The sequence below is a fragment of the Melozone crissalis genome, unplaced genomic scaffold (genome assembly GCF_028551555.1).
Source record: "Melozone crissalis strain CALT ecotype California unplaced genomic scaffold, PUWL_Pcris_2 ptg000034l_1, whole genome shotgun sequence".
NCBI lineage: Eukaryota > Metazoa > Chordata > Aves > Passeriformes > Passerellidae > Melozone > Melozone crissalis.
Genome location: NW_026535812.1, coordinates 16494959 through 16510776, shown reverse-complemented (window position 1 = coordinate 16510776; position 15818 = coordinate 16494959). Strand labels below are relative to the sequence as shown.

Below are 15818 nucleotides of genomic sequence, written 5' to 3'. Positions count from 1 at the left end.
CCATGAAAGCAGTGTCAGGAGACTTGCAGGTTTGAAGGGAAAATGAGGGGAGGAAGCCACCAAAAAATTTACATCCATTTTCACTTTGGCTCTGTGGAACCAGTAGAAAGCAGGGCCTTGAGGACTCAATGATAGTGAAACAGAGACCCTTGAGCAGCCGACAATTTAACAGCAAGCCAACATTTTTGGTTTATTCTATTTGGTTCCTAAGGGATTACAGTCACTGCATTGCCCCACCTGACCCTGCTCTCAGGGGATCTGCAGGGTCTGTTATATTGCACTAGCACATTCCCCTGGGGCAGGCACGTTCAAGGATGATCCCAGGTGTCTCTGCAGGTCCTCAGGAAAGGTGAAATCCTCCTGCTTTGGTCACCCAACATAAACACACATTCAAAAAAGCACCTCCTCCAGAATCCTCCCAGAACCCAAAAGGCAGCTGCCTGTCCCTGCTTCCATGCGTTGCTGCTGCTGGAGACCTTGAGAGCGAGCAGCGGAGCAGGCAGCAGTGTCTGGCTCCCCTGTGAGCCTGGAGGTGCCAGAAAAGGACTGGTGCCAGGTTAGGGCTGCTGGGGGGGCTGGCTGGGAGGCACAACGTGGGGTCTCTGGATTCTGATCTGTAAAGGAGGAGCAGGCCATGCTGTCAGTGTGGCCCTGGCTCTGTGCTTTGTGACGCTGCTGTGGATCCCAGTGCTGGCCAAAGCACCGGTGATGCTTCAGGGTGAGGCACAGCTCCTGAGCTCCCTTGAGGCACAGGGCCAGGATTCTGAGCCCAGCCCAAAGTTCCCAGCCCCAACACCCCATGGAAACAGTAACCTGAGGACAGACCTGGACTGAGGGGTCAATGGTCTGGAGCTGCAGTTTCCAATGCCTTTCCAGGGACTGGGTGGGCTCTGCTTGTTCTCCTGCCATCGTTAAAGCTGGAGCAGGGAAGATGAGTGGAGCTTGAGGACTGGGGTGAATCAGAGCCTTAGTGGGTGGAGTTCTACAGGCATGTACTCACAGGAGAAGGGCCGTGTCCTCCACAAGGTCTCCTTGGCCCTGAGAGGGGGGAACAGAATAGGGAGAACATGTCAGCAGAGAGAGAACCCCTGCCTGATGCTGGTGTCTGGGTCAGATGGCAAAGGGGAGCAGTGACTGACTGATGGGGCTGTAAGAGGAGGAAAAACCCCAGTTGTGCACACACAATTTCTTGCCTTGCCACAAATGCAAATGAACCAAGGAACTCCCCAGAAACCCTGGCTCCAGGGCTGGCAGGGAGCTGGGAGCAGGGGCAGGACACAGCTCTGACCAGGGGCTTGGGAGATCCCCTGGGTGTGGATGCCTCTGCAGGACCAAGGGGAGTGGGGAAGGAGAAGCTGGTTCTTCCACCCCAGCCTTGCACTTTGCCATTGTTCTGTTAATTCCCTGCTCTGCAGAAGAGCAAGGTCCAATTCTCAAACCACTTCTCCCTGCTCCAGGCCAGCTCTTTCCAGACCCATGTGAATTGAAGTGGAAATCATTTGGGTGGTATGCAAATAAAAATTAAATAAAAAGCCGATCTGTAACCAAGTATTGGGTGGGATGAGGAAGAAATGCAAACACTCCCTAACGTGGGGAAAAAGGATAGCTAAACATTCAACCCCCTGATGCTATTGCACCCCTGAGCAAGAGATGTCTGGAAAAGGGGCTGGAAGATATTAAAAGGTCACCCAACCACTCTCCCAGGGCAGGGTCCCCCTGCCCAAACCAGATGAGTTCTACCAGTGGTGGATCTTTCAGAGGAGGATTTTTGATCAGTTTTTCCCTCTTACACCCATGCCCAGCCCCAGCCCTGTGCAGGCCCAGCCCGTGGCTCACCCCCGGTGCCGGCGGTGCCGGCGGCGCTGGCGGCAGAGGCGCAGGGCCAGGCAGGCCATGGCAAACAGGAGGCAGAGCAGGGCCAGGGCTCCCAGCAGGATGCCGAGGAAGGCAGCCAGGCTGATGGCCAGCCACTCACACCGGGGGCCGGCCGGAGAGTAGATGGAGAAGGGCAGGCAGCTGTGGATGGGGAGGGAGGAGCTGTGATGCTGCGGGAGAAGCGGCTGAGCAGGGCGGCCTTGTCCACCCCAGGGTGCTGCTACCTGCACATGGGCCCCTCGGGCAGGTGCTGGCATTGGCCACCGTGCTGGCAGAAGCCCATCTTGCAGGGGGAGATGCAGGTGAAGCCGATGGTCCCCATGTAGTGGAGCTGGTAGCCTTTGTAGCCGTACAGAGAGCAGGGGAAGTAGTCCTTCAGCTCATCCACTGTCACTGGGGAGGGAAAGCAGCAACACCTCTGGGTGTTGTGGGGTCATGGCGTTCGGCCTTGCAGCAGCACCCCTCGAGGCTTCCCCAGGCCTCCCCAAGCTGGATCCATGCCTGGGGTTGGGAGGCTGCCCACCCATCTCCCGCATGGGTGTGAGCCAATCCCTGGGGCACTCAGGGTTATGGGCTCAATGGGGACAGGGGTACTCCGCAGCTGAGAGCCAGGGGCACTCACGCTTCACCAGGTCGGTGATGTTGTCGCGGTGCAGGCGCTGGAACAGCAGCCCCGGGCCCGCCTCCCGCCGCCGCCGCCGCCCGTTGAAGGCGCCGGTGATGGCCGCGGGCAGCTCCTCGTTCAGGAAGCGGATGACGGTGCCCCGGCTGTCATAGGCGAACTCGGACACCACCACGAAGGTGAAGCCATCGCTGTCTGTCCTGCAGGGAAAAGAGAGGGGTGCTGGTGGAGCTGCTGCTGCCTCTCAGAGTGACTGAGCCTCACCGTGCTTCAGTATTCCCATTTGGGCGATGGCAAGGAAGGGATGAGGCAGGAGGGGAAGGTGCCAACAGACTTGTGTCTCCAAGGGTTTGCCAGCATCAGGGCTGGAAATAGACTCTGAGCTGGGGGAAAATGCTCTTGGTGCACCAAACCCTCTGGCCCTACGCTCAGCCCTGCCCCACCTGCTCCTTGGAGTGGTCACAGGCTGCTTCACATCTGACTCACATCTGGGTGATGTTGGTGTTGCTCTGGAAAGCCTTTACCTCCAGGGAGTCCAGGATGGCTGAGACCTGCAGTGAGGGGAACAGGAAGGTATTAGGGGACATCAGAATGACACCAGCATGGGGAAAGGTTGAAGAGTGATGCAGGCATTGTGGCCAAGCCCCAGGGGCTGCTCTGGCGTTTAGTTCGTTTGCTGGGGACTTGGCACAGGGCCATGGCTGCAGCCATTATCATGCAATTGGTGCTTCCTCCCTCTGGGCTTGTGGATCTGCTGGGGCCCCAGAGACCCCATGGGAGGGCACACAGAGGGTTGCCCACTCCCAGCTGCCATGCTGCCAGTGTGCCAGTGTGTGCCCTGCTCTGAGCCCACCCCTCCGGTGACATACAGTGCTGTTGACTTCCTCAGCAGTGGCGTTTTGCAGTGTCCTGATCCTCATCTGGATGCTTCTCCGAGGGAGACCTGCTGGGGGAGAGGCACAGTGGTGGCTCTGGCACCCCAGGAGCAGGGTGAGTGGGGCTGGGTTTCACCCCATGCTGGGCACAGGTACCCACCTGAGCTGGGCAGGGGCTGAAAATCCCCCCCTGCCACCAGGCAGCGCTGGTCGGTGAAAGCCGGGGGGCAGGAGCAGGTGGGGGCACAAGTGATGGGGTGAAGGTGGCAGCGTCCCCCGTTGCTGCAGTAGCCCTCAGGGCAGGAGTGGTAGCCACAGGCTGAGCCACAGCCTGGCCTCTCACCTGTGGAATGGAGAGCATGGCAGAGGCATGAACCTGGCTGCAGAGCAGAGCCCCAGTCTCTGAGCCATCCTCAGCTGCTCCATAAGGCCTTTCTCCCAAGTTTTGTTTTGTTTTTCTTTTATGTGCTAGGAATTTTAGTATTAATTCAAGGAAAAACCCCACTCCCCCTCCTTCCAGCTGGAGCCATTTGCCCTTCTTAAATCTCAGCATTAAAACAAGAGCAAAAGCCATCAACTCAACCCCACCAAAGCAATCTGAAAATAGGGCTTGATTTAGCCCCCAACCTCCGCATGTGCATTTGAACTTTGCTGGGATGAGAATTTTTTTCTAATGGAGAAAAATTGCATGGGAAAAATTTCTCTTCCCAGCGGATTAGTGAGATCAACAGCCTGGGAACACGAGTGGTGGCTGGACTCTGGTCCCTTCTGCTAACGACAGCAAGGGCTTGGGCACAGAGCTTGAGCAGCTCCCCCTTCTCTCCTCTCTGGCTCAGGAATTCTCTTCCACAGAGCCTGGGGTGATGGGCACAAGGACCATGCCTGCCAGGGACCCCGTACTCACCCTGCTCACTGGCCAGGCAGGAGCAGATGTAGCTGCCCACAGTGTTGGTGCAGGTGCTGTTCTCTGGGCACTCCATCCCCTGCGTGCACTCATCGATATCTGCTGAGACAATGCTCCATGGCACCAGGACAAACAGCCTGGCTGGGGCCCCAGGGGCACGCTGTGAGCCCTTGTCACCTGAGCAGTGCTCTCCATCCCCCGTCAGGCCAGCTGGGCAGGGGCCACAGCCACTGGAAGGGTCACATCCCACGCCAGGGAAGCATCCCTGGGAGCAGGGGTCCGGAGGGATCTGGCAGAGGGCACCTGAGTAGCCGCTCTCACATCTGCAGGCGGCCAGCTGGGAAGGGAATAGTGACACGGGCTGAGGGAACATGAGGAGGATGGGGGAACAGAGAAGACAGCCAGCACAGCTGGCATAGGGACAGGCACAATGTGTCACCAGAGGAGCTTTCTGGTGCACTACCTGCAGGGAAGACTCCCTGAGAGTGACAGTGTTGCTGTAGTCACAGTCCCGGCTCCTGCTGCATCTGCAAAGGGTGAAGCGGAGCTGGAGGAGTGCAGAGACGTTGTTGGAGCCAACAGCCTCCAGGTTGATGGTGAATGGGGCTGTCCCACGGGGCTCCCATATGAGGGTGCCATTCTCTGCCAGGAGGAGAGGTAGGAGTTAGAGGTGGCAGAGGAATTCCATCCCATTCCTTCCCATCCCAGCAGCTCCATCTCCCCTTCCTTACCCGATATGTTGAGCTCTGGTGAGAGATGGGGAATGAAGCGTGCACCCTCCCCCACGGCACGGTACTGCCTTGTGACCTTCTGTGTCCTGAAGGCTGTGATGGATGCGTCACCGGTGATGATGGGAGGGAAGGCATCTGAGGAAAGAGCAGCCCAGCACACATGTGGCCTTGTCACCCCTTGGCTCTGACTCCCTCCTGGTGAGGATGGGACCCCAGGCAGATGCTGTCATGGCTGCCCACCAACAAGGCCCTTATGTTGCACAGCATGGTGGCATCTCCCAGGTTTGGAGAGAAGCCAGAAATGCAGTTCCAGGAAATGCAATTCCAAAACCTTGATGGCAACTGTCCTGCTGGTGGCATCTCCCAGGACTGGAGACAAGCCAGCTGGGCAGTGCAAATCCAAGACCTTGGTGACTTCTCTTCTGTCTCGTATTAAGCAAGAGAGCCCAGGAAAGGAGCAAGGTACTGCTCAGTTACATCCAAGCCATGCCCTCTCAGAGGTGAGGATGTGCTCCACTTACTGAGTGCTGTCTTCCTCTGCTGGAAGTCTGCTGCAAGGCTCTGGGTGGCCAGCCCCAGGGCCAGGTTCCCTGTGCTCAGTGAATCAAAGATGCACTCCTTGCTGCCGTGACACTGAGAGGCCACCAGCTCGTACTGGCTTTCGTTCTCCTGCCGCAGCCGAGACAAGAAGAAGGGTGTGAAGTTCAGTGCTGGTGAGTCCAGAGGCTGAGTGAACAGGCTGTGCTCCCCAACAGCCCCTGCAAGAGAGCACGCCATGGGTACAGGCCATTTTAAGACTTGTTGTATTTTAGAGTTCCTTTTCACAGAGCAATGAGGACACCAAACACCTTCCCTTGACATTGCTTTTGCTCAGGCAAATGTTTAAATATCTCAAGCCAAAGCACGGCCAGAAGGTGCAGGAAGCAGAGGATCATCAAGAGGGATCCTAATCCTGGACTTACAGGTCATCCCGTAGCTGTAGATCTCCTCCTCACTGCTGTTCACGGGGATGCTGGTACCATTTGGCATCTGGAAGTCATCTGCAGGGTCATGGTTCCACACACCTGGTGGAGCATCACCAGAGTGCTGGAATCCCCCATGCCAGGGCTGACCTCCTCTCTGGTGCTGGCCAGTGTTTAGTTTATACCCAGGTGTCCCTGCCCTCACAAGCACAGTGCCCCAGTTTTCCACTTTAGAGTGGGAGGAGAATTTGCTCCCCAGCTCTGGCAGAGCCCTCACCCAGGAGGCCGCTGGTGCTGTTGCGGTACCAGTCGGGCAGGCTGCACACCACGCTGAGGATCCCAGAGGTGGCTGACACAGAGACAGCCATGCTCCCATCGAGGACAGCTGTGACAGAGGAGGAGTTGACCAGCAGGACACCAGGGCTGTAGTACACCTCGTCACCCAGGTCTGCAAGAGAAGGAGAGCTCAGAGGGATAGTCCGTGTAAGGCTGGCACCTGAAATGGCAGCCATGGATTCCTGGAGGGGAGTGCTGCCCATGCACCCCACCCAGACCAGAGACACGCGCAGGTGAGAGGCATTTAATGGATCTCAGGGTGGCTGCCCTAGCACTGGGCAAGGCTGGTCCCAGGGGATGGGGACATTTCTGGTCCCCCCCACATATATTTAGCGTTTAACAATAGATCCTTCTCACCTTGGGAATAGGAAAACTGGATGGTTTCGTTGTTCAGGAGTACTTGGATGTCATCCTGGCTCCCCAAGGTCCACTCAACCTGAAAATCATGGTGGATGTCCCAGTCAGCCCTCTGCTTGTCCCTTCCTGCTGTCCCTCCATGCTGGGAACAATTCTTAACTCTGTCCTCCTCCAGCCCAGGAAGAGAGGCCCAGCCCTGGGGCCTGTGTTGGTGTGCTCTCCACCCCAGCAGACATACAGTACAGCAGCTCTGATGTTTGCACAGAAGAGGACAGAGAGATGCCTGTCACCTTGGCAAGGGGCACACCCAGGCCACCACCACTGCTCAGCTGGCCTTGACAGCATGGAGAGCTGTGCTGGGGGGCTCCCATCTCTGAGCCCCCTCCTCATGCTATTCCATGCCTGTTCCTGGTGACACCAGGACATTCTGATTAGTGAAGCTAAATGAGTGTTTGGAGCCATGCTGCAAAGTCAGGAGAGCAGTCACTTGTGCTAAAGCGTCAGGACAAAGAGTGTGCAATGGAAAAGGTGAAGCAGACCATGTTCCTCCAGAGTCTCCAGCCCTTGCTGGCCTGTTTGCAGGAGGTGTTAGACCTCTGCCTGGTAAATATTAGTCCATTTCCCCATAATAGTACTTTGTTGGCATGGTGGGAGGTGACAGGAAAAGAAGAGGGGTTGCCTCTTGGGGCCCACCCACTTGTAGGTGATGTAGAGGTTATTCCCAACTTGCCAGAGAGGTCTCCTCCATTAGAGGATCAAACTCATACCTAGGGCACTCCTACTCACTGTTGTGGTAGTCTTGGAGATGTACTGGGCAGCAAAAGCCACAAAGTTGGTGGCGTGGGCCATGCCAGTCTGTGCTGTGCGCCCGTGCAAAACGAGGCTGGTCCGGGCATCACTGGCCAGCAGCAGGACAAAGTCCCCAAGCCCATTGAAGGTGTAGGTGAGTCCATCCAGGGTGGTGATGTGAGGGTCCCCAAAGGCACCAGCTGGGGTCCAAAGGAGATGGAGATGTTTTGGGCAGAGGAAGAAGAGCAAATGCTGGTGTCATTTCAGGGAGGAGAGCAGCCCCAGAGCTGCCCAGTGGTGGCTCAGCAGTCCCCACTGGCATGGTGCAAAGTGTGGCTAAAGCATGGGGTCCATGCCCAGCTCAGTGCCCTGGCACAGCAGAGGCAGAGCCCGAGCACTCACCAGGGGTGGGTGGCACATATCCTTCACAGTCAACCCTCGGTCTCTTCTCAGCAAACCTGGCACAGAACAGGGGCTTCCCCACACGCCGGCAGCACCAGTCGAATGCTTCCAGCTCTGTGTCTGGGGAGGAATGTGATGGGGTGTGTCAGGGCCTGTGCTTGATCCTTGGGGTGTTTTAGGGAAAGGGAAAGCCAGTTCCCACTTACCAGTGGCAGCATGGAAGGGGGGGCTCCATGCTCTCTCCTGCCAGCCTTCGAGCAAGCTCCCACCTTGGTACAGACACCGTACCCCAGCTCCAGCTGGGCTGGGGGCCGCAGTGCGCAGCATCCTCACGGAGGTGTCTGCTGGGCCTGAAATATTGGGGGGGGGGTGTCACAGCTGCCCCCAGAGCAGGAGGGGACCATCTCCCAACCCTGCAGCTGGTGCTGGGGTCTGTCCTTGGCACCTCTGCTCCAGCGGTAGCGGGGATCCAGCTCTGCCTGGGGCCGGGAGCAGGGGCAGGGTGGCAGCTGGCTGTTCCAGGTGGCCGGCGCTGGCTCCGTGTCCAGCCACGCCAGGCACTGCAGCCTGTAATTCACCCGGGAGCGACTATCCAGCCTGTAAATCCACAGCCCACGCACATCTGGGGGAGCAACCACAGAGCAACACTGCTCAGCCAGGGTCTCTGCCTGTGCTGAGGGATCCCGTGGGACAGCTGTCCCTGGCCACTGACCTCACACGAGGTCTCCAGGCTCCCTCTAGAGCCAGCGGGGCTGTGGCAAGCCACAGGAGGATATGGGACACTAACAGTCTGCTCTGGGTGGCCAGCTCTTGCCCAGTGGCTTTGCTGGCCCAGGGATGGGTGTGGGGACATGCTCCTGGCACAGAGCACACAGCTCCTTCCATCTCCACCCGCCCCAAGGACCCCCGGTGCCGTACCAGAGCCGGTGCTGCTGTGCTGGTCTGGTCGGTACTTGACAGCTCGTGGCTCCTGAGTCAGCTCGTTGTTTTGGGCATAGCCATTGCCACTGTGTGGAGAGAGGAGGTTTGAGGTCATCCTTCCAACACAACCCTCCTCCTCCCCCCATACAGCAGCTGGGGTGGGAACTGCTGCGTTTTTCAAGAGAAGGGGTTTAAATGGGGCAGGATTGCTCCAGGAGTGGGAGCTGGGCTCTCCTGGGAATAATGCCTCAGACAGTCTGAACACGGTGCTGGGACAAATCTCTGCTGTCCCCAAAGGCAGTGAGAGGCGTGCAGCACCTGGAGAAGCCGATGAGCACGTTGGCTGCAGCCAGCCTGCTGTAGTCCCAGCGCATCCCCCCGTCCTGGTAGAGCAGCAGGGCGAAGGAGCGGCTCCCGTCGGTGCTGAGCACTGCCTGGTAGGTGCTCGTCTGGAGAACCACAAGGCACCCCCTCAGTGCTCCCAGAGCCTCCCCTGCTCTCCCTGCAGAGCAGACTGAGGCTTGAAACAGCCACCAGCACTCCCCTCTGTCACCTGGTGTGTCACTGCTCACCTGAGTGTCATCCCTCCGGGATGGGTACGCTGGAGCTTTCTCCCACGTCACCTTCAAGGTCCATTTTGCTACATAGGGGATTTTTAAGTATTTCTCAATCTTTGCTTCCACATCTTGGACAACAGGGTCTTGGGTAGAGCTGAGTGTAGAGTACTCCTGCCACATGGCAAGAGAGAGAATTAAATGAGTGAGCTGGGAACTGGATTCTGCCAGAACACCTCTGGTGGCCCTCACCTGGTACCAAGTGGTGCCAACACCCTTGGAGAAGTCTGCATCGTCCCAAAAGGCAGCCACCATTGGCAAGCTCTCCCGGCCAGTGAAGCCCCGGGGAGGGGGGTTGGGGTTGGTTGGGACATAGTTGTCCGTGGGTGGAAAAATGATCTGTCCGTTATCTGTAAACTAACCAAAAGAACTTGTCATTTGCTGACCGGGATGGCTTTTAGCCTCCACGGGTGAGCAGAAACCAACCATTTTAAATGTTAAAAAAAATATATTCCAATGAAATTTGGTTTCTGCTCCATTTCAATGTTAGGGGCTTTTTACCAAAAAGGCAGCACATCCATCATGTGCTCACCAAAGGGGGGGACTCACATAGAGAACATCTCGCAGTGACTTCCCAAAGGGAAATCCAATTTCTGGCTTGAACAGGGGTGAGTTAAAATCCACCATCCTCCGGACATACTCTTGATCCCCTGCTTCCACGCCAAAGGGGTAGAGTGAAGTCGCTGGCTCTGCCATGGGCAGGAGATCAATGAAAAAGGTGTGAAATCATTAATGTCTGCTTTATCCATCCTGCAGCCAGGACAAACCCACCTGCTTGCCAGGATGCTGTGCCTGTGCTCTGATGGATTGTAACCCAGTTTTGAACCCACTTTTGGGATGCTCTCAAATGTCCTACTTTGCCTTTTTCTATTAATCTGGCAGCCCAATGTGCAATGAAGATGAGACACCCCAGACCAGGCCATACCCTCATCCATCCCAATGCTTGACTGGCTGAAAACCCCTTTCCTACTCCTGTCCTTGGGAAAAATAAAATCTACTTACTGATAAGCTCATGGGTGGGTTTGGGCTCAGGTGCGGGAGTTCTGTGCCCAGTGGTGGTGTGGGCAGATGTGCTCAGTTCGGTGGATGGTCCTCTCTGTGTCCCAAAGGTGTGAGACAGGGTGGTGGCAGGGCTGGTGGTGTCTGGTGGTGTCACTGGTGCCGTGGTGCCTGGGAGACTCCCTGCCTCCTTGGCTGGGCTCACTGGGGCTATGGATGCAATAGCTGTGGTGCCTCCTGCAGTGGTGGCAGTGGTGGCAGTGGTGGCAGTGGTGGCAGTGGTGGCAGAGATGTTCCCTGTAGTGATGGCTGTGGTGCTGCCTGCAGTCGAGGCAGTGGTGGCAATGGTGTTCCCTGCAGTGGTGGCAGTGGTGCTGCCTGTGGTGCTGGCCATGGTGTTCCCTGTAGTGGTGGCAGTGGTGGCAGTGCTGTTCCCTGCAGTGGTGGCAGTGCTGTTCCCTGCAGGGGTGGCAGTGTTGGCAGTGCTGTGTCCTGCAGTGGTGGCAGTGCTGTTCCCTGCAGGGGTGGCAATGTTGGCAGTGCTGTGTCCTGCAGTGGTGGCAGTGGTGGCAGTGCTGCTGCCTGTGGTGCTGGCCATGGTGCTCCCTGCAGCAGTGGCTGTGGTGCTGCCTGTGCTGATGGCTGTTTTCTCCTTCCAGGCAGGTGCCCCTGGAGATGTCTGGAAGGCAGGAGGTGATGTGTTCGCTGCTTGTCCCATGTTCTGGTAGCCGATGGATGCGGGAGAAGTGGTGTCTGTAGCTGACTTGGTGGCAGTCTGTCCAGCTGCTGCCACCCCAGTTGCACCAACACCCAGCAGGGACAAGGGGGCTGTTGTGGCCTCCTCTGTTGGGCTGTGCAGGCTGGGGAGGGGAGAACTGGACACTGCAGCAGCAGTGCTGGGACCAGGGACGCCCCAGGGTCCAAGAGTTGTCTCCAACACGGGGGTTTGTGCTGCTGGGGATGGGACAGGCAGCCCACCTCCGCTGGTCTCGCTGTGTGTCACAGCAAGGGATGGGGCACTGCTGGTGCTGGTGGCCCATGCTGTGGCAGATGGCATGGCTGTGGTGACACTGCTCACAAAGGTGCCCCAGCCTGTGGAGGTGGGTGGCAGGTTAGCATTGCTGGTGAACGTGCTGGTGGATGGTGTGGTGGCCGGCGTGGTGGCCAGGCTTGTGCCACTGGCGTTGGAGTCAGGGACAGGGGTGCTGCTGGTGCTGGCTGAGGGTGTTGCAGCCTCGGTGCCGCTCTCAGAGCTGGTGGTGTCCACATGGGTAGTGGCACCTGTGCCACCTGTCTGGGGTGCAGCTGTAGCCTCCCACACATTTGTGTGGCCAGCAGCCAGCGAGGTGGTCCCAGCAGTGGGCTTGTTCTTAGGGTCAGGTGGCTCTGGTGATGGCCTGGCAGTGACAATCGTGTGGCTGGGAGCTGGCCCTGCTGCACTGGCACCTGGGCTCTCCTCCGTGCTCACCTCCAGGAACCCCATACTCGTTGCTCGCCCTGTGGTGCTGCCATTGGGCTGGGGGTCACCTGAAGCCCCCATTGCTTGCAGTGGGGCAGTCAGGGACAGTGGGGACGTGACTGCTGCCATCTCTTGGGGGATGCTGGTTGGAGACACCTCCAGAGCCATCCCTACATTGACTCTGCCTTCCAGGAGAGGGGAGACGTCCGCTTGTGATGCCATGGGGACAGTGACCGCTCTGGATCCCCCAGGGGTATCTGATACAGCTCTGCCAGTGCCTGGTGCAGTGTTGGGTGACAGCATCTCTGTCCCTGGAGCTTCCACAATCTGGGGCCCAGCCCAGAGCACTGGGGTTAGTGCAGATCTGGGTGTGATGCCAATTCCTGGGGTTGCTGAGCCTGCTGTGGGCCCTGGCTGGCTGTGGCTGGGGTGTGCATCAGGCATAGGCAGGGTGGCTTCGGTGTCCCCCGGCATTGTGGTGGCACTGCCACTGGCCAGTGATGCTGATCCCATCCCTGCTTCACTACTTGGAGAGTTGCTAACAGAGGAGGATGGATGGGTGGCTGGCACAGTCCCGATGCCAAACGCAGCGATGGAAGATGGTGGTGCAGCAGCAGCAGCTCGAGGGGCCCTGTCTGGCTTTGCTCCAGTGGTGCCCGTGAGGGACAAAGGCATGGCCGTGCTGGGAGTGGCTGAAGGAGATCTGCCTGCAGCTGCCTCTGCTGTGCTGGTCCCAAGGCCTGCTGAGAGGGACTGAGGGAGCAGAGAGCCCATGGACTGTGGAAAGGGCCTTGGAGAGGGACCATCAGGGTCTCTGAGAGCTGCATGGGGGGACAGACTGATGCTGAGCCCCCCTGGTGTGTCCTCGGTTTCTGGGATGGCAGTGCCTGCTGTGGCTTTGATACTGGCCTCATTCCTGATGGACACCAGCTCAGTAGTGGTGCTTCCCAGAGATGGGATGTGCTCTCCAGCTGTGACATCCATCACTGTGGCCGGTGTGCCCGCAGCTTGTGTGGTGGCCTGGGGCTGGTGGGCGGCGTTGTCTGCAGGCAGCCCATGTCCAGCAGTGCCCAGGGTGGTGCTGAGGCTGGGGGGAAGCATCTCCCCTGTGCCCAGCACAGCCTCACCAGGAAGCTGGGACAAAAGGGCTGCAGGCAGCTGAGTGGGGGTCCCAGGAGGGTCCTGTGAGGCACTGTGGTCAGCGTTGGGTAAGGTACCTGTCTGTGGCTCTGCAGCCTTGCTGGTGCCAGTGGTAGTAGAAGAAAAGGCTCCTTCTGTGGCTGTGTCAGGGGGACTGGCTGTGGCTGCTGCCATCTTCATGGGGCTGGCCCTGTCCTGAGAGATGCTGGCAGCTGTGGCCAGAGGTGAGGTGGCCTCATCTGGCCCCGGTGTGACCTCCTGGGCCAGCAGCATGGCAGTACTACATGGCTCAGCAGAGCTCCTGCTCATGCTGGGGGATGTTGTCGCTGTGCTGTGCTCATCCTGGGGCAGCAATGGCTCTGTGCTTGGTGCTGTCACTGTTGTCTGCTCCACGGTGACAGCACCCAGGGCAGGACCCACTGTGTGCCCCGCTGGCTTGAAGGACAGAGGCTGCGTGTCCCAACTGGTGGTGGGAGCTGGAGGGACGCTGGTTGGGGCAGCACCTGCAGAGGAGAGCCCAGCCCCTGACCCTGCCTGGGGGCTGCCTTGCGTTGCTGGACCCCCAGAGAGGGCTGCCGGGCTGGGAAGCCCCTCTTGCTCACCAGTATTCCCAGCTGGGAGCAGCCCTGTCTCTGTTGCCGGTGGCACCGCGATGCCTGTGGAGCGAGACAAAGCAGCTCCAGCTGGATCAGCCGCGGCGCCAGCAGGCAGGAACCTGCCCGCGGCCAGCCCTGCCGGCCTCACCTGAGCTCGGGCTGCCCGCGGGGGCGGCGGGGCCGGCGGGCCAGGGCAGCTCTGCCCGTGCGGCTGCGGCTCCGGGGAGCTCCCGGCTCACAGCCGGCTCTGAGGGCAGCTCGGCGCTGGTGCTGGTGCTCTCGGCCACATGGGAGATGCTGCCCGACTCGCATGGGTCCAGCGTGGGGACAAGGGGTTGCCCCTTCATCTCCCCGGCTTGTGCAGAAGGCAGGTGAGGGCAGGTGAGGAAAAAGCCAGCCCGGAGTCGCCATCACCCCCACCCCTCCTCCCTTCTGCGGGAGGACCAACACCAAAAACAGGACAGGGACATTCCCCGAGTGTGCGTCTCTCCGTTTGATCCACAATTCCCGCCACCTTCCCCTGCTGCAGCTGGGGACCGCAACAAAGCGTTGGCACCCGCGGAAACAGGGCAAACCCCGGCCGGGCACTCGGACTCGACCTTGCAGGGTTGTTTGCAGCCCATCACCCGCATGGTGTCAGGCACCTGGTCAGCCCGGCAGCATGCGAGGGACCCTGGCACTTACCTGGCAGCAGCCAGCACCCCCACAGCACCCAGCTCCAGAGCGGCCACGGGCCCCGGCACCCCATAGTGCCCCTTCGGTGTCAGGGAGGAAGGCGACGCGGCTGCAGCTCTCACTCTCTCAAGGGAGCGTGCCAAGGGTGACTCCAGCGGCGAGCACTCCTCCAGGTGGGGGGGACAGGGACACCACGTGCCCTGCCTGGGGCACTGACGTCTCCGTGTCCTCGCAGCCCGCGCTGAGGTGGCAGCGTCCCAGTTCTGGGCACCCACTGATGCTGGGGGTCACACCCATTGTGCCATGGGAAGCTTTAAGGTCCCTCCCTGGCCGACCCCACTGTTTACAGCCCGCGGGGGGGCCACCCCGGGGGGTTCAAAGTCACTTGGCTTGAAGACACTGTAACGGCAGGTGGGGACAGGGGTCCCAAACATCTCTGGGAGGGGTGGGTCAGCCCTGGGCTCTGCACCCCCATCCACCCTCCTGGTTGCTGTCAGGTCCCTCCACACTTGGCTGCATGGCCAATAACCCCTGGCAGGGGTTGGCTTGGCACCAAGGAGGAAGAAGGAAGGAGCAGGCTAGCGCTGATGCCTTGGGGTCCCACGTCTTGACCCTGCCCTGTCCCCCCCTTGGGCACTGCTGGTGCCAGGCGTTATCTGCACATCGCGGCAAACGCCCACACACACCCGGATGGAGTGGAGGGGAGGTTGTTCCTGCATAGGCGGCGGGGCCAGGCATTGCCCTGGGTTGCAGGTCACCTTCCACCAGCAACAGGCTGGATGGACCTTGCTGCATGAAGGGATCCACTGCAGCAAATGTGTTTGCTTCTTCACAAGGTCTCACGCACCTCCAGGATCACTTAAGGAGACGGAAGGAAGGCAGGGATGGTGTTTTGCCTTCCTCGCTTCACTGACACCCTGCCATGGCGGCTGCACCTCACGCAGGAACACAGAAGCACAGAGTCCCAAGCAGTGATGTGTGACTGTGCTCACAGCAGCACCAGCTCCCTGTCTCCATGCTCAGGGAGGGCCAGGGGACCCGAGCAGAGGGAGCTGTGGGTGCAGAGGATGTGGCCAGGGATGGATCCATGGTCATGCCAAGGCACCCCTTCCTCACCGTGTATGGCAGGGTCTCTCCTCTGGAGCAGAGTATCCTGGGGACAGGGACCATCACTATCAATGGACCTGGCGGGTTTGGGCACCAAGATCCTCCTCCACCTGATCCCAAGATCTCTTCCTGATGCTGCTAGAAGGCAGCACTGCAGGAAACCCAGCTAAGGGGCTCTGATACCCACTTGGAGGGGGGAGTGAGCACCGACACAGGCTCTGGGACCCTGCAGGAGCCACCCCTCCACTCCCTCACCTGCTCCCGGCTCCATCTGCAGCACAGGCAGGCGGTTGCACAACAGCCACACGTGGGTGGGGGCCGACGCCGCTCCCTGCGAGGGCATGAGTCAGGTGGGAGCCTCGGGCAAGGGGGCCCGGCTGCAGGGTCTTCCCTGCAGGCAAACACTGCCCACTCAGAGCAGGCACAACCATGCCCAGCCCTCCAGCGTTGGGCC

At 59.3% G+C, this 15818-nt stretch overlaps 1 protein-coding gene across 1 annotated transcript; it reads right to left on the bottom strand.

The window, feature by feature from the left end:
• Positions 1-279: 279 nt before the first annotated feature.
• Positions 280-15707, bottom strand: MUC4 (mucin 4, cell surface associated). The gene is made up of 31 exons (XM_054283019.1): positions 15620-15707; positions 13731-13937; positions 13589-13642; positions 10709-13489; positions 10391-10624; positions 9938-10077; positions 9581-9745; positions 9347-9502; positions 9093-9223; positions 8772-8860; positions 8299-8475; positions 8060-8203; positions 7854-7973; positions 7449-7651; positions 6663-6741; positions 6247-6417; positions 5970-6071; positions 5529-5765; positions 5008-5142; positions 4740-4918; positions 4454-4613; positions 4277-4375; positions 3533-3715; positions 3367-3440; positions 2984-3048; positions 2498-2697; positions 2100-2268; positions 1837-2016; positions 1001-1038; positions 826-917; positions 280-614 (listed from the first exon to the last, which is right to left on the bottom strand). The coding sequence occupies exons 1-31, from the start codon at positions 15705-15707 to the stop codon at positions 558-560; spliced, it is 6909 nt and encodes a 2302-aa protein (XP_054138994.1). The 3' UTR covers positions 280-557.
• Between the last annotated feature and the right edge of the window lie 111 nt (positions 15708-15818).